The 22139-nt window shown below is 38.5% G+C and overlaps 1 protein-coding gene across 1 annotated transcript in view; it reads right to left on the reverse strand.

The window, feature by feature from the left end:
* Nucleotides 1-7376: 7376 nt before the first annotated feature.
* Nucleotides 7377-22139, reverse strand: part of LOC139708945 (uncharacterized) — a 206720-nt gene continuing 191957 nt past the window's right edge. Inside the window, exons 32-42 of the mRNA XM_071620914.1 lie at nucleotides 21945-22069; nucleotides 21122-21285; nucleotides 19688-19949; nucleotides 18233-18432; nucleotides 17366-17491; nucleotides 16671-16862; nucleotides 14861-14932; nucleotides 12788-12934; nucleotides 11828-12043; nucleotides 10685-10778; nucleotides 7377-9689 (exon numbers count right to left, since the gene is read on the reverse strand). Of these exons, the coding sequence (XP_071477015.1) occupies nucleotides 9562-9689; nucleotides 10685-10778; nucleotides 11828-12043; nucleotides 12788-12934; nucleotides 14861-14932; nucleotides 16671-16862; nucleotides 17366-17491; nucleotides 18233-18432; nucleotides 19688-19949; nucleotides 21122-21285; nucleotides 21945-22069 (1726 nt within the window). The 3' untranslated portion in view covers nucleotides 7377-9561. The remainder of the gene's footprint in view (nucleotides 9690-10684; nucleotides 10779-11827; nucleotides 12044-12787; nucleotides 12935-14860; nucleotides 14933-16670; nucleotides 16863-17365; nucleotides 17492-18232; nucleotides 18433-19687; nucleotides 19950-21121; nucleotides 21286-21944; nucleotides 22070-22139) is intronic.

Raw genomic sequence — 22139 nt, forward strand, 5'->3', positions numbered from 1 at the left:
AGATCCAGACTGTAAGACATAAAAGGTATGATAACTTTTGATAAAGGAACAACTTAGCAGGCTTTCAGTAACCTCTGGTGGCAGAGTCTAATTGCCACAAACATGTTCATGGTTAAACCTAATGAATGGATTACATTGTATTTATGCACCTGTGTCATAGAAATATTGTACATAATATTTGTTTGCAAAGATATATACATCTTTGAAACCTTCATTTGTATCCAGATATTTTATCAATGTACATACATGTACAATGTACTTGCAGTTACGATGGGCATCACCTTTGTTGGAATGTGGGTATTGAAATTCACTGAATGAAAAGTTGGCATAATTTTGTTTCATTAAGTATTGAAATTTTTTTTTTCTTTGCTGAAAATATGTCACCCCAAAGTGCATTTTAATATAGAATTGTAAGATGTAGAATTATATGTAAATATTCGTCTTAACCAAATTTCACCATTGACTATGTTCAATTACTGTTATAGTCCACACAAATCAAACTGAAACAACAACAGCAAAAAATGCCAAGATTTTCTGAGCTATGTAATAGCCAATTATTCTACATACACTGAAAGAGGGTATACTGTAAAACCATAAATTTCCGCATGCATTTCAATGTCACAAATTTCAAAAGAGCCAAGATTCGCTAAATCAAAATTCATGTGAATGGTCTTGTCTACACTATTTGCACAATGCCAGTGGCAATTCACAAACATTTCATGCCACAAAAAAAAAAAAGGCTGTTGGCTCCAATTTGTGAAAATTATATGCTGCAAATATTTCTGGTGTTACAATATTACCTAATGCAGAAATGCATTGACCATTTATGTATAAAATGTCTTCCCTTGACATAAATTTGGAATGCTCTGTATTTGTTGATGCATTGATACAGAGGAGAGGGATGGGTACCTGTTCAAGAAATTATTATTGACCCTTTGATTGTACAATAGATATAAATAAAGATGAAAGAACTGAAACTCAAGTGTCAGACAGAGTTATATGTTTCTGCCCAAAATTTCCAATTCTTGATTTGAGGATGCAAATATTCTTGATACAGTGGACTCCCATTACAATTGTATAACGAAATCCTCAGGATTGATCAGAAGTGGATGACGTGGCCTGAATTTTTACTTCGTTGTAACCAGAATTTTGTAATAACCGTGTTCATTAAGTTATGGGAGTGCACTGTATTCTACAAATTTGTAAAGACGTTTATGTCTTTTAGAGGATTTAACAGGAGTGTTTTCATTCAGATTACAATTCAAACACTGAAACGATGCCATTAAGGGGACTTTTTTATTCATACTTGATATAATATCAAGGTACTTTTTTAGATGCAGCTTGTCAAGGTTGCTCCATTCTGTCCTACGATACTAGTATTGCACTATCCTGGCAACCTTCATTTTGGCCTCGAAATCAGTAACTCGACTGCGTTATACATATAAAGGCATGTCCTGCCTCTGTATATCATTAGAATTTTGGTGTGCAGAATTGATTACTTGTTTGTCATTAAGTTTGTACAAGCGTTGAGTGATATGTGTACATGTTGATGACCATGAAGTGATAGTTGTTATCGTGTTTGTGAGATTGAGCTAGCTTGTTTGTTGGCATACACGTGACAAGATTAGTAATGAGGATGAAAAAGATATTGCACAGCATGGCATTTGCTGGTGCTAGGCTCGATGTTAAATGTTGCTGCTGAACCTAGCTCCGCTGTTTGTGTTAGCAATTTACACGCTTTTTTACCCCATTGGCTAACACTAGCCTCTAGGGGTTATCATTTTTGTCATTGCAAGTTCGGTGCTGGCATTAGCATTGCTGTGTGAGACTTACATTCACTTCCATAATAGACAACTGTTTTGGTACGTGCAAAGTCTATGCTAATGCAATGGTTGCCCACGTAACGTACACAAACACTCTCAACATGGTTACATACAATGTAAATCTGAGCCTGGGAGCAAAATTAAGATTGTTGTGTTTTGGAAAATGGATGAACTTTGTGGCATTTTAATCCGTCTTCCTCATTATGTGTCTAAAACTAAGCAGTCATGCCTACATCTTTTAATACACTGTACTTGACTTTAACTACATGTACAGTGTATGCGCCATCACTTTTTCGTCACACAATTCCCGTGGACTCCGCGGTGCTGTGATTCCAACACTTAGTGGTGGGGATCATTAATTTTGATTGGTATTGCTTCATTAATCTGACCGTCGGTGTTGGAGCTTGATTTAAGGCAGTCATTTGGGAATTAGCTCTAGCACCTGTAGCACTAGCACCAAACTTGAAATCACCCATTGTTTCATTGGAAAAAAAAGTAATATCTTTCTTCTGTTTTGTGCGATTTTGATGAAACTTTCCTCATCCGGAGTGTTTGATTTTACAGTGTTTATCAAAGTTAACTTAACGAGGAACAGTATTACCCTTAATGAAAATTGAATCTGTCAAAGAGTCATGGTATGGCATTTTCTATAAAGATGATAATAATAATAATATAAAATATTCATTTAGCGCTTAATACAACATGTTTCTAAGCGCTTTACAATGCTAAACAACCAAACATACAAATCAGCTTAGAATAACAAATAATTTAGTATAAATGCACACAGGGCCTACATAATCATTAATTCTGCTCTAAAAATAAATGAGTCTTAAGTTTCTTTTTGAAGATGTCAACGGAGGTGGAGGTCTGGATGTGAGTAGGGAGAGTGTTCCAAAGAAGGGGGGCACAAACGGAAAAAGCACGGTCACCATAACGATTGTGGGTGCGAGGACCAAGTTTAAGTTGGGTTGCAGATGATGATCTTAGGTCCATGTGTGTATCCGGTCTGGGTTTCGATGAGATCAGGTCAGTGAGATATATCATCAAAAAACTGAATCAAATACACACCAGAGAATATTGCAATTATAAAGCAGAGGAACAAGAAACACTGTGACATAAATGATTGCAATATCATCACACCAGTGAAGGTTTGTTTCTTGAGACTTTCATTAAAGTCGTTTATTATATATATATTTTTTTCTACGAAATATCTTTCTCGAATTTCAAGTAGAAGCCTGAGAACATAGCATGTCACTGCACTTGATGATTGCGGCTTGCAGAAGCTGAACTGAAAAAAAAAAAAAAAATCCTACTTGCAATGCCTGTGGCGAGCAAGCTAATTTGGTGCTGTTACAATTTTAGAGACTTGAGGACGCATCAGGTCACCCATCTGCAAAATACGTGTCATTATCAGGCAATATAACAACACATGATTCTACCAACAGATTGGAGCTGTTAAAAGGAAGAAACGATATCTGCACATAATGTGTGCAGAGGATTCTTTCCAGAAAGCAGCTGATTCTTTCCAGAAAATGCAAGAGAGACCTTAAGTAGATGGGGGTGGGGGAAAAATAGGGGAAGGAGAGGCAAAGTGGATATAGATAATTATGCTTGAAGGATGAATTCATCATAGGAAGAGATTACATGAACACAGTCTGTTCCAACAAATAATAACATACACCATAGTTTCACATACTTTGTGCAAACTTTCCTTCACAACCCATGCCTTTTATCTGCATGCGCTTCCTATTAAGCTTTGAGGAGCAAATTTAGAGATTGTAGAGATTCTATGGCCAGAGGTACTACCTTCCCCCCATGTGGTTTACAAACCAGGTTTAAAGGGTCACTTGCACTATTCAGGTGACCTTTCGATATAAAGTACAACGCATCAAAACATACCCTGACCTTGTACATTATATCAAGATCAGCAACATGGCCTTGTGCAGGTAGGAAATGCTCCTGTTGACATTTGAAAGATGGTAAACAGTGTACATATATTTATTTAAATTATCAGAAAAAACAAAAAAAACAAGTACCAATTTTGAGCTTAACTGATTACGTACTGATCTCTTGGTAATGAGTGATAAAAGGTGACTATCCTAACACAGCTTCAGGTTGGATTTTATAAAATTTCCTTTTCCTTTTCTTTTTAGTATTTACCACTTGATGCAAAGAGTTTCCCCCACCACATCTGCCAGACATTCCAACTTTCAATCACGCATATGCATTGTTACCATGATGATTAAGTACACTTGAGACCATTCCTGTACCAGGCTGTTGTACAGTACCATGTAAATGACTCAACAGACAGACATGAGTATCAGCTGTTTAGTTCAGACCATCTGCTTGAGGCATTCCAATGAACACTTTTTCGCAAACACAACATTAGCACACGTCGTCTGTATTCCAATACAACCATTTCTCTGATTCCTGCAGAGTGCAGTTTTGACAAGCCCTACAGAAATCATTTACACAGCATCTAAAACTATCATAACTTAATAGATCACGATTACATAAAAGAAAAGATCAAATGAACATTATGGAAAAGGAAGGTGATTTTTCACTGACATATATTTTCAAGGATTGAGGAATCTGAAAAAAAAGAAAAAAAAAAACTCTGTTTTTTAAGACATGATACTACAATCACGAAACAATGGAACCATTTTCTTTTTCCAGACACTCCCCAATGTGATTCAATGAAATGCCAACTGAACAGTAAATGTACCAATGATCATATGGGATAAAAGACGATGCTATCTGCCAATGTAAGGCTTCTTACTTTGGTAATGTAGGAGCTGGCATTGTGTGAGAGAAACTGTGTCCATTTTTGTCCCCTTGTAACATATTGTGTATTGTAGATGGGTTTTTCAGTTCATGAACTCGTACCAGCATGCTCAAAGAATCACATAAACGTTAAGTTGGGGTATGGGAGAGTCAAAATAAACAAACGTGCTCAACTAAAATAGAACCGGTGTACTGGTTTCTCCAAATCACTGCAAGTTAATAGGAGGTTCATAGTTTTAATGAACTTTTATCCCATACGAACATGCATCAAAAAGATGATACTCTCCCCTGTATTCACACACAATTTTATTTCCACTCCAGAGGGCGCAACAGAGAGCACTACACAAAGGTGTTCATTGATCCACATTCTCTCTCATTATATCCAACTGCACTGGCGTTAAATCGCTACGTTTCTTACCATGGGGCAAGTGTCACATTCACTAAGACTTTGATATGTACTGGTGCCCATCTGAATTTCTAAATCTTTTTCTGTTGCATTCATCACAGCATCATTTCCGATCTGCATACAAGTGTCTTACATTTGCCGACACAAGGTACGCGGCAACACCACGTTGTGAACATTTTTTTGGCATTATCATATCGTGTAGATTTAGAAAAACTCGAGGCAGAAAAAAACAAGATTAGAAACAACAAAAAACATCATGATACAACCAATCGTCTCATAAAATGCATCGGTAGGAAATGAAAGGAGCGTTGGCTCATCAAGAGACGCATCAAAACTTCAGGCAAAAAAATTCTGCAATTCTTCATAAATATATATAAACAACAATTTACAAAATATGATCTTTCATAAAAAGCATCATCTTGTATTTTCAAAATACAGCACTACCGTATCTAAAGACCAGCTTTACACTTTCTAGATTTTGCACAAAGAGGCAAAACAATGCCACAAAGAAGAAAAAAACAACAACAACGTGTGTTTATCTACAGTTTCCCCAATGATTATCTAACATTATTTACACATCTCGATACATCCACCAATGATCACCAAAAAAAAAAAAAAAAAACCAGATGTCCAATAATCAAACGTTGACCTGACTCCTCAATGCAACGAAACAAGTGAAACCAGAGTCACTAAACGAGTACACGTTTAAAAAATTGTGCCCAAAAGTGATCACTCTACAAAATTTCCGTGCTCTGTGAAGGCAAAAGAGCTCATGGAAAAGTCCATGCAGTCTTATGCTTGAAGCATGACAACATCAAAACATTATTGCACGATTACATCACATCAAACACTTTTAAGAAAAAAAAAAGAATGAATACATATGTACATATATATAAAAGCTAACAAACAAAAAACACCAGATCTGTAACGATGCTGGTCAGACTTCAAATCACCAATCAAAGGACATGTTGAAACTAGTTCTGAACTTCACAGGAAACACAAGTTAATAGACAAAGAAGACACCCAAAACAAATTAAAAAAAAATAAAACCAACAACATTGTAGGTATAGACAGTGCAAAAAACATGAATATTGTAACAAATGCAAGATATCTAATATGTATATATATTGTATGTCACTTGCTTTCCTGCACTTGCATTAACTGCAGGAAACGCTCATCCTTCACTACCACAAAATCACCATGAAAAAAAAAAAAATCTTTACACAAAGAACAAGATAAGTTTTGTCTGATCGTCCGTCATGCTAACACTTGTTGAAGGGTAATAACAATTCTGTGAGGAACTTAAGATGGACGGGATTCAGGTAATACCTGCAATCCGTTTTCTGCATGCTTGAACAAGAGCACTTGCCCAAGTGATCTTAGGGCAATCACTATTCAAGTACTGGCAAGTTATTTCAAACTTCAGTGTGTTTTTAATTGTGCAGACCAATATCAGAGTATAATTCGTTTTTGTTTGTTTGTTGTTGTTTTTTGCTTAAAAAAGAAGCAGCCATAGACATCCTTCATGACTTAACATGAAACTGTTCAAACATAAGAATTATTGAAATCTTACTTCATAATACATTTTCCTTCTCTGAACACTCTAAATGTAATGCTGAATACAGATATCCAAAGAGAGGAGTACTTAAAATTCTGTTTTATTTTGGCTGAATAACCTTTCGTTTAAACGAATGAATTGCCTGGGATTTCAGACATACTTGTGCTGTTGACGCATAAGTGTTGAAGAATCTTTAAAGTGCTAAATTGCAATTTTACCAGTGTTCCAAAGGATAATGTGCCATCCATATGATGTATCTATACCATAAATCCCGAGAATGAATGGACACACATGAATGTCTGCATTTTTCATGATTTCACCCCTATTGGGGGCAATTGCTGTGTAGAATACCACAAAACTTAATACAAACTTTACATTCCTTGCAAAAAAACACAACCCAAACAAACTGCATAAGCAACTATTTTAGTGAGGAATTTCAGTCAAATACAGTGTAGGCAGAAACACTCTGATAGTTGGTCTGAAAAACCACATTATCCCCAACAGCCTGAGAGAATTTTACATTTCCTTGCATAATCACCTGTTTAGAACTTGGTTTCAACAATTGTTTATATACTTGTATATGTGTTTATTTTTTATTTTTTAATCAAACTGTATCAAACTGTACTGAGACTATTAAAACCGGAAACTTTAAAAAAAAACCTGTTGTCTCACCCTTTGGGTTATGAATCAGATGAAGTAGACTCTCTCACACTGGACATTAGGTTAACTTACAATGTACGTCTGACACTCACAGGAACATGCACAGAAAAAAAATTGAAACTCGGTAGTAGTAGTAGTAGTAGTAGTAGTAGTAGTAGTAGTATCTCTTCTTACAGCTACTAAAATTGCCCACTTTAAAAGTACTGACAGCATGGACTCTATAGTGCCTCTTTTCTCAAACTTGGCAGAAGAGTGGACACAGAACGTGATATATAGTACAGTCATATAGTCTCGAGTTTTTTTCTCCAGACTGTAATTCTTTGGAAACATGTCAACTGTACCCTGTCATATGTTTGAAGAAGAGTAATTAAGACAACAACACACAAATTCTCGCACACGATTTATTGGCTTGCTATTGAAAAAAGAAAAAGAAAAAGGACAATACACCACTATACCCATTGCTGAGAGCAGATACAAGTATGGTACATCAATTTGCATTCCATTATCGATATTGCCATTTTGCCCTGCCAATTGCTGATACGTGACGTCGAGCCACTAGACTGTTAGAATAATTCACTTTGGTGTGGAAGGAGTGCTTTGCTTTGTTTGTTTGTTTGTTTTTCAGCACACAAATATGTGTCCCAAGAATTGGCATGCATACGACATCACACATTTGCCCCTCTTACAGTTATGGTATCATTTACCACGACTCAGACATGTAACTAATGCACAAGGAAACAAAAATACCAGTGTGATACTATCGTACAGTGCATCCACGCTTCTTCGCTGCGCTGGAAAAAGGGAATATGAAATGATCTTGTTTTTCTCTTAGTAATTTCTTCAGTCATATCACTCATCAGCATTTTACTAAGAAAATGAAACAAATTCCTATATCAATACAACCCATTTCTTACAAGATGCATGTACAAGTGTATCTTGACCCCAAGAGAGAGCAACAGGCAGAGTTCAAAGGTCATTTGGAAGGTGCGATTCTCTTCCCTCCCCACTCGCTTTATTTCCTGTCTTTTTCAGGTTCTGAAGGTCATATAGACTCAAATCACACCTCAGATTCCTCTGCACAAGAAGAACATCTCTCATTCTATCTCCAAAGTACTCAGCAGATTCGATGGAAGCATCGCCACATCTGTCAGAAAAATTCAATTTAGAAGGTGCACTACATCTTCTGCTTTGGTGCAATATACTGTGTGATGCTAATTATTATGGCCATCTTGACTACCTGGTCGTTTTATGTGTCACACAGACACAAATAGCCATGGTAACGCTGCCACTGCCACACTTACAGTGTGTTCTGCAGTGAACAGCCTCTTTCAGGCACATATGCAGCCACACACAATTCTTGCATCCGACCAAATTCAACAGTGCTCTTAAACTTGATCTCCCTTTCTTTCTTTCTTCCTGTCCCCTCAAGAACTCTTCAACAGATTCCTATCCTCTCACCAATTATCCAGCATCCAATCTTATGACATATTGTTTTACAGCCCACCATAACGCACAGCAGCATCATTGTGAATGTGATGCAGATGGAGACAAATAAAAACACAGATGAAGGAAACTGTTGTCACAATAAGATATCTTGAAATATCAATGAAAACTGAATTTGGTTGGTAGGGACACACTCATATACCTCCGAGATTAACACAGAATTTACCCAACTAGATAATATAAAATCATGGCATACCTGCTTCAAGTATGCAATGGTACAGAGATCTTCAATGTCACATACTCATCAAAAATTATTCTCTAAGATAATTACTGTATCAGAGATCATACACAGGTTGTCATACTCCAGCACAAAATTCAACACAAAATATAAAATGCCCTTATGTCAAGATACACACAGGCTGTATATCCACATCAGTAAATGCAATTTTAGTCACCATGGTCTAAAACATGATGGATTCAACATTGTCATTGCATCACATAGGTATTAAAGATTAGAGCAATGAATGGTTTTATTTGACGATAAGAGATCAGAAAGTACGAAAATCTCCTATCCTTTGTGATATAGAACATCACCGTGTGTATTTGCTCCTATGTTGGGCAAATTGATTCATGAACAAAACCTCCACAAAGAGTACAGAAAAAAAAAAAAAATCTGCACAATGGTGCCTATACAATTTAGGTGCCCACATTTTACAAAACACATCAAAACTATCGGTAGGACAACTGGTTTAAAAATACAAACTGTTCCAAGATTTCTGCATGAAAAAAAAAAAAAACAACAACCATAAACAAACATTCATTGGGGGAAAAAAAAGAAGGTTATTCCCCATGGGAGTACAAACAACAAATGTGGCTATTGGCCGGTCTCATGTTTTCCAAAGTTTGATTCTGCTCTTGAGTGATGACGCCTTGGTTGGCTCCTTCTCTGCAGCTGCCTCTCCCTTCTCCTCCGGCTTGAAATTCCTCGGCAGGGTTTGATTCTTCTTGGACACAGCTGTATAGGTTGCCATGGAGACAAGAAGAAGAGTGGCTGATTACTTTAATAGTGACTGATTGAGACAATTGTGACTGACTGCAAAAAATATAAAGCATATTGCTTTATTCTTCCGACACTGATTTGTCATTTTTCATAGTACACACACATAGGATGTGCTCTTGACAACAATCAAAATTTTTAGTAGTATACAAAGGTATAAATTTCCTTTTTAACTTTTTATGTGCCACGTTCACATGCCTGACTCGGTCGACGGCGTGCCAATTAAGTTGCATATTCTGCTCAAACGCACAATCCCGCCCACACCAATTGATAAATCACCAAATGCCAAAGTAAAATGAAAGCGTTTCTGACGATTCCATTTCGGTCATATGTCGCCTGCATTTTATGTGGTGATCGACTATCAAGTGGTGCACCCGACTGGACTTGCCAATAAATTCACAGTTTTTGTCACTGGTTTGTGTGCAAATGTCAAGCCCTCACAATAATGTAGATACTGGTCATTTGAAAGAAAAACAAACATAGATTTGACATACAATTTACATCAAAGCAAAGCTTGGTATTTTCTCTACAACTTTGCTCACTACATGTCCAGGGTAACAAGAATCTATAAAAGTTACATTGATTTGAAAAACAGAATGTTTTCCCAAAGCATGACTATATTGCTGTCTCAGAATAATGTGGCACACAAGGGGTTTACAGCATGGCACATAAAGAGTTAAACATGATATAGCAACTGTGACCAAAGCCAGATTGAGTGTCCTTTGAGGCAAGTTCTCATTAACCTTTTCAGTGCCAAGGAATTCGAACAGTAAGGTACAATGCTATTGGGTTTTCTGTACCTTTGTATATTAGCACTCAAAGCACTGTTTTCCAATAGATGAGCTAAAAAATGCAACACTACAGAGATAAAATTGTATACTTGAATAGCAAAAGGTCACAATTCACTGTTTCAGAGGCCTCTCTTCAAAGGGGGGGGGGGGGGGGGTTATTACTAGCGGACTCACTTGGCGTAATGGTCGGGGTTTTGCTCCCACTCGACTTCTTCTTGATTCTCTTGAATGTGCCGGTGTGTGCTTTACTCTGGGCCTGTAATCCAATGTCAAGACAATTAGTTCTGAGTAGTTTGGAAAGTTTTACATCAAAGAATGATAGGCGATGTGTCGTACACTGTATGATAGACATGACTAAAAACTTCATTGACAGGAGAAATAAAATGTGCTCCTCTATGCTAAGCTCATTTTGAATCTATATACATGATTTTCAACGAAAAACAACCCCCCGATGCTGCTGAATGAAAATACACAGGTAAATATTCATGATAACATAATAATGCTTTAATATGTATGCCCATACACTGCATAATTGCTGTATTACACTTATAGTCCAAAACTTGTGCCAGAAGGTCATTGGTCAGACTGGTACATATAGTTTTCTGAGCTGGTAGGTTTTTCACTGGAAATCCAGTCTCAGCAGGAGAAACTGGTGAAGATAAAATGGTTTGTAGCATCTTGGCTTGACACATTACCCACAATGAAGTTTTGAGCAATTTCTACTGTCAGCCATGTACTATCCACCGACATTAACGATTATATGCACACATTTTATTTGCTTTGTTTTAGTGTGTGTGTGTGTGTGTGTATGTGTGTGCTTGCTTTTTTTTTTTTTTTTGAATCCCCAAGATACAGTGTAGCACTACCAGGAATACTGTAATATGAGGAGGCTGGCTGATTTACAAATCAATAATGTACAAAAAAAGGCTGTGAGATAGCTCTGTCGGTAGCATGTCTGCCTCACAATCCAAAGGAACCTGGATTGATTCCCGGGTCCCACTGAGCAATGTTGTGTGTAATTATACCGTCCCCTCTAGCAAGAGGCAAAACACTCTGTCCCTCGGATAGGACATAAAATGGAAGTCCCGTGTGTGAGAGAGTCACAACTCATGCACGTAAAAGATCCTGCTTCATTCTTTCATCACAAAGAGCAGGGTGTTTAACCCGGTGAGGTGATCCCGCTTTACATCCAACTGTATATACCCCATGGAAGACCAGCTATTGCAGCTGAATATGGGCTTTCCAGCCATCTTCTCTGATGGAAGTGAAACAAGCAAATCCGAGTGAGAAATCAGGCCACAATACCTCATCACGCTCCCTGAGGGAGAACCGCCCTGGTGTCTTCCACTGGGACTGGACCTCAAAGACATTCTCGGTGTCCTCCAGGACCCGGCTCGTCCCCTTCTCGGTGATGTTCTTCTTGGCAGTGCTGGCGTCGGGACTTCGCCACTCCTTGTACACGTCCTCCACCAGCACGAAGTTGGAAGGGTTGGCGTCCAGGCGATGCGCCTTGGCCATGGCCTGTGGAGAAAGGAATAGTTTATTGAGTCATTGGCTGAGTAGATGCCAAGATGTGATGGGGGGGGGGTGGGGGGGTCTGTTGATACTGCATCACTTTGGTCCTGCATTTACACCGCTGACTGGTATGAGGGTGTCTTCGTGATGAGGTAGAAGATGATGAAGGGTATAAGGAGAATTATAAGTATGAATATCTGAAAGAAGCTTTCAGACAAGGATGACGGAGAAAGAGTAGGTTTGATGCTGAGGTTAAACCTTCAGATACATTTAGAGCCCTACAAAATAGCTCTGGGTTGATACTGGAGGAATTAATTGTTGCAAAGCAAATGTTGCATATAAATGTTGCATATATGTTGCATGTCAGAAAATTTCCTCTTCCAAGAGGAATCTAGAGAAGAAACTAGAACTAATAAGGCCATTTAGTGTCCTTTCAGTTTCTAGCAAGTTGAACGAGGTGTTCCATAGAATTCTAAGAGATAGTGTGTGAAATTACTGAGTTTGTAAATCAATATTACAGTATGATTCCAATATCTGAGACATGTGACTCTCAAATCCTTGTTAAATCCATATCTTCACCAACATTAATGTATACCTCATAAGCATGCAGGCAGGCTTTTTTTTTTAACACTCTCTATACCAGCATTTTATCACGGCCACTGATGAAGCAGCATGCATCTGCTCCCCCATCCCTTCCCATAAGATTGTCATCTCTGTTAAAGGATGTGTCCTCCGGCTGACAGTGGTTACCTGGGCGATGATGTCCTGAGCGGTGCTGCTGGTCAGGGCAGTGAAGACGGTGTACGGCTGCTCCTGGGAGACGTTGTAGACCCAGACCAGGAAAGTCTTGTCGCTGCTGTCACTGTCCATCGACGTCCACTCGTCGGAGCGGTGCCTCTGTGGGCAGCAAAGATGATGGTCAAGAGAGATATCGCTTAATAAGAGAGCACCATGGAGATGATGGAGATGAAGCAAATATTGTGGTGGAGAGTCTAGGGTAGAATCAAGAGACAAGCTAAACTCTGAACAGCTGATGAACCACCATGTTGCTAATTCCCCTCTCAACAATCACTGCACCACCCTGACCATAATTCTTCGGGGTGTGTGCATGTGTGTGTGTGTGTTGTTGTTGTTTGCCTCAGTGTGTGTGTGTGCGTGTGTGTGTATGTGTGTTGTTGTTGTTGTTGTTTTTTTGCCTCTGTGTGTGTGTGTGCATGGTTTGCTTTTTCTGCGTGCATATACATGTTTGTGTGTGTCTGTGTCTGTGCGTGTGTGTGATATGAGTGAATACGGGGAGGTGTGCTTGTGTGAGAAAGTAAGTGCATGTGTCTGTGTCTATGTCTCTGTGCGTGCATCAGTCTAGTTAACATCATGGTTAGGTTTTATATCCAAAAGTGTGAAAATATTACCACACTAAAGGAACTATTTTGTGTTTATTGTGATCAATGATGAATGTTTGTTATGTCATACAGAATTATACCAATTTGAATGTCTTTACTAGTATATGATGTCTTTAGTATTATATGAATGAAAATTAATAGGTATCACTGGAAAACAAAATCATCTTTGTGTCACCCTACTCTACATTTTAGCCTCCACAGATGTACATGTACCATAAATCCATCTAAACCCAAACAAAATTGTCTGAAACTGCCAACTTCCTTCCATTAATAGAGGTTGTCACTGCTATAGAAACATCTACATACTAAGGGGTTGAATTGAAAGGAAGGCATAATAATACATCTGTAGAATGATGCAGGAAAGCGTTTCAGATTGAAGCGTTTTCGTAGAACTGAATTTCGCAATTTCTCTTCTCACTGAGACAGCTGGAGTAATGAAATTCATCTCATTTCTTTTTGATACCATGTACCATCTGCTCACTGGCATCCAAATCATTGAATAAATGAGGGGGAAAAAAAGATAAGGTGGGTTTTCAGCTCTTTGGCCTTTGCAGAAGCAAATCACTTAAGATGGCTAAGATGGAATCCTTTATATTTCCTACTTATTGATAGAAACATCAAGTCTGATAATATTTCTACTGTTGAAAATGACCTACATTCTGGTGACTAATCTGTTTCTTGTTTTAAATGGCAGGCGCCCATTATTTGGTACAACATACAGAAGAGAAAAAAATGATTCAGTCATGCATCGTAGAAAAGTAATAATAATAATATTCCACGAAAATGTCACACAACACTAACATTACAAAATGAAGGAGAGAATTATAAAAAGTAAAATGCAAAAAACAAAAACAACCAAAACAGAGAAAACCACTCACATACATTGTATATATATATATATAAACGTATATATTTTGTGGGTTTGGATGACATCACACCAATTACACGGCATGCTACAGTGTTAAAGTCAAAGGAAACATCTCAGCAATAAATGAACATTTGACAAATGAAATCAGGAGAGCATGTTCTGCCACGGTTTAACACCAACGCACATTCAGAGAAATATCAAGACCACATGATGACATTTGTGGACACCTCTTGCCTAACAGGATGTGATAGATGATGAAAAGTGGACTGAAGAAAGAATCTTTCAAGAAAACAAATATCCATTCACAGATCTCTCAAGAAGTAAGACACACTGACAGAGTTAGGGGAGATAAAGTAAAAGCTGACACACAAAGTGTACAAGTAAAGTAAAAATATCTAAAAACATGATAGGACACCAAAGGCAGATGATTCACAATGACCTGCTAATATCTTTGGGATAAGCTTTTTTTTTTTAAGGGGAAAAAAATATCTAAAACAGAGAATAGTTTCAAAGAAATAATAAGTAAATGCTCTTTTTCAGTTCATTCTCTTTTACCCTGTACATTCTGTAAAACAACGATCGCGGGGTTCGCAGGAAGTCGTAAGCAGACTGCGACGACTGGACTTCCTGCCGGGCAGGTTTGCGAATGACAGCATGAATGGCAATGGGTTCAAACATTGACAGGAGATGAGTGTTATCATGGAGATGAGGCATTAGCACGAGTCGTCATGGAAACTCAATAAATGACGGGGTGGGATAGTTCTTGAATGTAGCTTTGATTATGCACACGTATTCCTTACTGCAGAAGGCCGGCAGTGCTCATTCAAAATAATCACCAAAAATTTCAGTAAAATTACTTCATACTTCACAGTGTACCTTCGTGGAAATGATATGATTTGCATAAAGAAACCATTGCTGATTAGTCTTTTTTTTTAAAACCAGGATTGAAAAAGAAATGACAGATTCCCAGACAACATTTACTTTTGATGATGAATGGTTTTTGTAATAAGCCTTGCTTGTGTGACCAGTCACCATATTACCCTGATAAACTTGCACCAATTAAATCTGAGAAAGCTGCAAATTAAATGTGAATCGGCTGAGAGGGAGGATATTAGATATTTGTTGAAAAATAAAGTGTTTGATGTCCTTAATGACCTGCAGTCTAGTTTTCAAACTCCTAGAAGTTTTGCAGTTTTTAATGAAACATGTTATTATATAGTGAATCAAATGGATCTAGTATTGTTTGAATGCCTTATTCTAAGGTTGACTGCATCTAAACTTCAAAGCTGATACCTAAAAACTGTGCCTGCCTGGTGGATGAGTTTCCTACTTTGTTGATCATAGGTGTTTAAAATAAAGTGGGACAGAAATAACATCGATGATTAAGGCTTTTATAGAATATGAAGAATTTGTAAGTAATGCTAAGCAAGTTTTCATGGTTTCTTGTGGTGACAGATCACACATATATGATAGCAATGGAGCCATGGGGTTTGATGGCAAAAACAGCTATATTACAATTCACCACAAATTTTTTACTATATCTCCAAGTTTGAAGACACTGCATGTATGTTAGTCTAACAATTGCTCAACAGTCATAGGCTTACAAGATCAACCAGGTTGGGATGGTGGAACTAAGACATCAAACTAGCGACAACTGATGACAAATCTGTACAGTACTTTTGAAATGATGATTATGATATGCATACATTTGATTTTCTGATAGAGTAACACAACTAGGACCCTAAGTGTTGTTAAGTATGCCTACAATTTTGTACATCAGCACAACACGCACACTCACACACATCAAATACAAACTAGACAATTTGCACACACATACACACATACACACAAACACATCTAAACAACCAAAACACAAACACACATCTATGTAATTGTGCATGTTTATAACTGCAGTTAAAGGTTCCCTGAAATACAAATGCATGTTGATTTTTGTTGATTTATGATACCCTCAACATCACTTTTGCGGTGAAACGAATATCTAGAAACATATTCAATCTATTTTTAACTAATTTTTCTTCTAATTTTCTTCAGATTACTTGGATACGCCCACAATGAAAATCCTTCCAAACCAATATTCCTGTTGTGACCCCATCTGTCAATCATTGCTAAAGTACTGATATGTTTAACAAAAGACATTGGAATGCACCTTCCCCTCGACTCAGCATAACTTGCATGTTCCCTCACCATGTCTTTTGTTAGTCACATGAATATCACAGCATTCAGCTCATCCTCAACTGGTTAAGTGCCTGCTTCCAGAAACCTAGTGTACCATGTATTAAAGTCTTTGAGGAACTACAACATGATGGAGGTAGAGGGTTAACATTACATATTGCTCTGTATATACCTGCGGCAGGTGTTTGAGGAGGAATCGCCCCTTTCCTGTCCAGCTAGCCTGTGCCTCCATCACCCTCTCGTCGGCCTCCAGGACGCGCTCCTCCGTCCGCCCCTCGGACTCGTCGTCCCACGTCTCCTGCACCTCCTCCACCAGGATGTAGTCGTGCATGGACTCCAGGGGGCGCTCTGCCCGTCCCATGGCCTTTGAGAGGGAAGGATAAAGCATAAATGAATAACAACAAACAGCAAACGAGGCTATAATAATGCACCCCTCCTTTCTGAAATGATATACATGCTATTATAGTATCCTCATATATTGACTAAGCCATCCTATATGGCAGTACAATTCGAGAATGAGTATAGACATGAAATATCAACTCAACCCTTGTACAGAATGTCAAGCAATAGTAACACAAATGTTCTTGGTATAGTCACTGTATACAGCAAAAAGTCTAAACCTTTAGTATGATATACAATATCACAGGAATTTTCAAATATCACAGAAATTTTCAAATGATCTGTGATGACAACTTGAGAAGCTTGTACCTGATGCAAAAACTTTTGTAACTAAACATTGTGAAGAGAAATCAGCAAACTGAACCGCCATTTGTACAATTCTGATCGGCTGTGGGTTTTTTTTTCTTACTCATACAGTACTGCTAGACAAAGTAGGTCCATGTATACTATTCTAAAAGGCAAACTAACCTGAGCAACTATTTCATGTGCCTTAGTTTCCTGTGTTGCCTTCAGTGTAGTGGTCACCTCATTGTCCAGCACACCGTAGACGGTCAGTGGGAATGCTCTACGCTTGACCTCTGAACCATCAACCATCTGCAACACAAAAAAAGGGAATGATTTTCATAGAACTTTAGGCAGTTTTGTCGGTACATATGTCATACTTACAGTATCTGTGCCAATATATTCACCCTGATCCACTACTAATCCACCAACACCACTACCCCAATTTACCACAAATACAACTTTATCACTGCTGTTATCACCACCACAACTACTGTAAGACTACTCTGGACATTGTAGATTGAACTAGCATCATCATTCTTCTACAATCATCGTTATCATAGACTACAATATATCTTCACCATATCATATGTTACCCTATTGTCATGTGTTACCAGAATCAAGGTCACACTTGTGCTAACTTGGAGCTAGAAAACAGTTAAACTCACCTGTCAAATGAACAAAGATTTCAATATTGTAAGCAACTGGTAACACTTATTCAGTATAACTCATCTCAAAAACAAATTTTGGCTATCTGGGATACAAACAAAGATGCTGCCTAAATAATCTTTATCCACATATCTTTCAAATACTACCTCTCTTAAAGGAGTTAGCACCTTTGATCTTTTTTTTTCAAACAATTATATGGCATCTTACAAATGCTGGGAATCATCATCATCATCACAACCATCATCACCATCATCATCATCATCATCATCATCATCATCATCATCATCATCATCACCATCATCATCATCACTATCATCATCATCTTCATCATCATCGTCGTCTATCTAATGTGAGCTACATATGTAACTGCAACAACCTCCCAACCTCTTTGAATTCCATCTTGGCGTCCGTGTCCTTGCCGATGTGGTAGTACAGCATGTTGGACAGCATCTGCCTCTTGCGGCGCGACTCGTTGATGGCCTCGGTGGCCACGTCCTGGATCTCCTCCAGCCGCGAGTGAACAAAGAGCGTTGTGATCTCCAGGGGAACATTCTGTGGGGACCGCATCCTCAGATGCCGGTAGCCTAGCAACAAAGATCATGAGGGGAACAGAGCGAGGGAGAGAGAGAGAGAAGAGACAATGCTTTTATCTCTTGTATCTACACTTTAGGCATGTATTCCTTTGTTGTTGTTTTTTTATTAGTTTCATTATATATGTTTATTCTATCATCACCTCTTTAACCATGATATGAATTTTCTTGTGAAAACATTTGTCATGAGTGAAAAGCTCAGGGGATGGAATCTTACATCACCCTCACTTTCATGCATTTATGCAACTCATAATAGTGTTTCTCTATCCCTGCATATTTGTGCCTTGGTCAGACATTAGCCAAATAAGAGAACTACAGCTAGCTTTTCTCTACCAAATATACATGTAGCAAATTCACACACATCCCTCCAATTTTTCTTTCAATTTAAAGCCAAACATTGCTTTAGATGATACCGTAATAATCAGAGATGGATATCTTGGACAAACATCTACACAGGCGTTGTGCCTAGAAACTATCAACAACAAAAAGTAAAATGTATACAGTAAATGTTGATATTTTCACGTGAAAATTTTTCATGCTGGGCGGCTCAAAAGCATGTTCAATCCATTCAAAATGCGCAGATAAACTTGAGAAGATATTTTTGTGGGTTTTAGAATTCTCGCTAGCCACAAGTAGCCCGAAATACGCAAAAGTAAATGGACCGTGAAGATTTCTGCATTTACAGTACGCTCAGGCATATCTTAGGACAGCCAAAATTCAGTTATTTAACCCTTTGAGGACAGTTCGATTTTGTTTCAACACGTATTTCCCACAGATGCTTGCCCGAGTATAACTTGGGACCTGTCCTCAACGGGTTAAATGCACACAGAAATTAATGAGGTGTTCAACCAATCCCTCTTGCTGGAGTTTGTTCCTCACTGGTGGGTTGACTCTGTCTCTTGTGACCACCTTGTTTGATCCCCACAACTTCATTTCTCTTGCATTTATTAGAGGAAGAGGGGCTTTAACGATTCAAAGGCTACCCATGGCCTAATTTCATCCTAACCCCCTCCCCCCCCCCCCCCCCCCCCACCTTACTTGATCCCTAGATCCCCACACCTCGTCTGAGATGGATGAGAGGCACACTCCTCTGGACACTCCTCTTGTGACCCTGCTCACTTATCTTGCAATTAGAGCAAGAGGGACTTTGACGATTCAAAGGCTACCCATGACCTAATTCTATCCCAACCTCCTCCCCCCCCCCCCCCCCCCATCCCCACCACCTTGCTTGATCCCTCGATCCCCACACCTTGTCTGAGATGGATGAGGGGTACACTCCTCTGGGCCAGCATGCTGGAGCTGTTGCTGTCGAAGACTGTGAAGCGTAGGAAAGCCAGCTCCTCGAAGGCCACCTGAAATGTGAACGTCTCCTCCCAGATCGGGTTGATGCTATTGCGCGAGACGATCTTCGTCTTCCACTTGGCGCAGTCGGCGGGCACGCCCATCACCTCGACCTCCACGTAGGGGCTACCCAGCGGGGAGGCCAGGCTCAGGAACTGCCCAGATATGACCTGTCCAGTGGTCAAGAGCAAACATTAACATATCATGAAATGTTAACTACCCAGCAATGTCCTTGCAGTAATCAGCTTCTGACAGCTCATGAGACCTAGAAAGTGCATGCATTCTGTAAAATCATCTGTGGTACTCATGCATATAATTATACTTCATATTTCAATGGGATCGTGGTATGGGTGGACCACCACCAACTTAATTACAAGGACATAGGCACCTACATTCAGGCAAAACTACTCTTTCTATGGCAATAACAATCATTTTATGGTATGATTCTGTATGCGTTTGTGATGTCATCTGTCATATTTTATGCCACCTCAATCGGTTATTTTCCCCATTCATTAACCATGGGAAACACATCTTACGTCTTGAATGGTATTGAAATTTTGATATGTCAACTGGCAATAATTTTTAGGTTTTCTTTTTCAATTTTATATCAAAATTTCGTCGCCTTTTTTCCACTATTTGAATATATTTCCATTTTCTATCCTTTTTTTGAAAATAATTTACGGATTTTGTATGATAACTAATATGTATTTCCGCTTGATGTTGTGTCGATATCACAATCTTTATTTGTAGTTCTCATGCTTCGGTACATTGAAATTTTTTACCCATTTCAACATTTTACTTCCTTGCCCGCTCGTCTCCATCTTGCCATATTTGTTATTCTCTATACAAGTACAGTACATACTGTATCTCATTACCTGTTGTGCAATACTCTCACCTATCCCATTTTCTGATGCCCCGGTCTGATGTGTATTATATCTTCTTTTTTTTTTTACATATTTCACGCATGCTTATCCTATCAATGTCATTTCATCTTTTTTAATGATTCTAATGTAAAGCAACCGTATCAGCCTTCGAGCTGCTGGATTGTTATTTTATTTTTTTTATACTTGCACAATAAACCATATTGAATTGAATGAATTGAATGAATTGTAAGGTTGTGCACAACTAACAGGATTATAGCCGTGGACAACTAACAGGATTATAGCCGTGGACAAAGTACCAGATGGAGTATCACTCATCAGCAATTGGTTAATAGTTCCTTAACCCGTTGAGGACAGTTTAATTTTACTACAATTAACACGCATTTCCCATGATATGATATTCAAGAATGAACGGGAAGAACAGAAGAAATGGAAGAACAGAGCAAGGTGAAATCATGGACCTGTATGGTGAGTTCCTTGATTGGAATGCCGTCGAAGGACTTGTTGTAGGCGTTGAAGCGGTTGAAGAGGGCGTGGCTCTTGTCCCATAACACAGAGGGCTTAAGCACATAGCCGCAGTTCCCCGTCCTCTCAAACATGGCAAAGTACGTCTGGAGGCTGGGGTCTGGAATCATTCAATAGACATTGGGATTGCTATTCCAAAGACGTTTCCAGACACAAGATGGTAACAGATCTATACAAAATTTGATCAGTGATGCAGGAATGCTACATCAAAACTAGAAATGATTTTTAAGAGCAGTATAAAATTTGTCTGGAAGCTTGTGCGTACTGCTTAAAGTTTTCCTACATGTTTATATTCATGAGTTTTTCAAAACTTCTTCAAAACATTCAATTCCTTGTTTTTCAAGGTAAAGGCAAGTAACTTGCATGGGGTCACATAGTACATAGCCCCCTCTTCAGTAAAGTATGTTTCTCTATGATAAAACCATGTGATCCATTGTGAGATACTGCTGGATATCCTAGCTGATGATTGAAAGTTGATTGAAAGTTCATCAACCACAAATGCACTGCTCAAATTTTCAGCAAAACTTGCATAATCTCTGAAAACAAGCACTTCTGGTAACAGCTTCCTAACCCATGCCAAGGGTCATTTTGGAAAAAAAAACATGTTTTTTTATTCCCTAGTTTCCATGAGAAAACAGAAATCTCTGTGAAAATGCATCAGCTCCAGAGCTTCTCCAGATTGTGTAGCTTTCTTGACACAACAAAAAGCATTAGGTAAATTATCTTTGTCAGAGAGGAGCTAAGCAATCAGTGTCTCACCATCAGTCTGGTAGTTCAGGGCAACCAGCTGAATGCCAAAGGCCCAGTAGATGAAGGGGTTGTAGTTGGACGAGTCTATCCTCATGCCAGCGGGGTACGTCCTCATTAACTGGTACTCGGTATGCGTGAATCGGAGGACAGTGCCATTAAGGATAAAAGATTAGGAGCATTTGTCAATCTTATACGATGATTCTT

This window comes from Diadema antillarum, unplaced genomic scaffold (assembly GCF_040938485.1).
Source record: "Diadema antillarum isolate AM-2024a unplaced genomic scaffold, OU_Dant_1.0 seq00001391_RagTag, whole genome shotgun sequence".
Lineage (NCBI taxonomy): Eukaryota > Metazoa > Echinodermata > Echinoidea > Diadematoida > Diadematidae > Diadema > Diadema antillarum.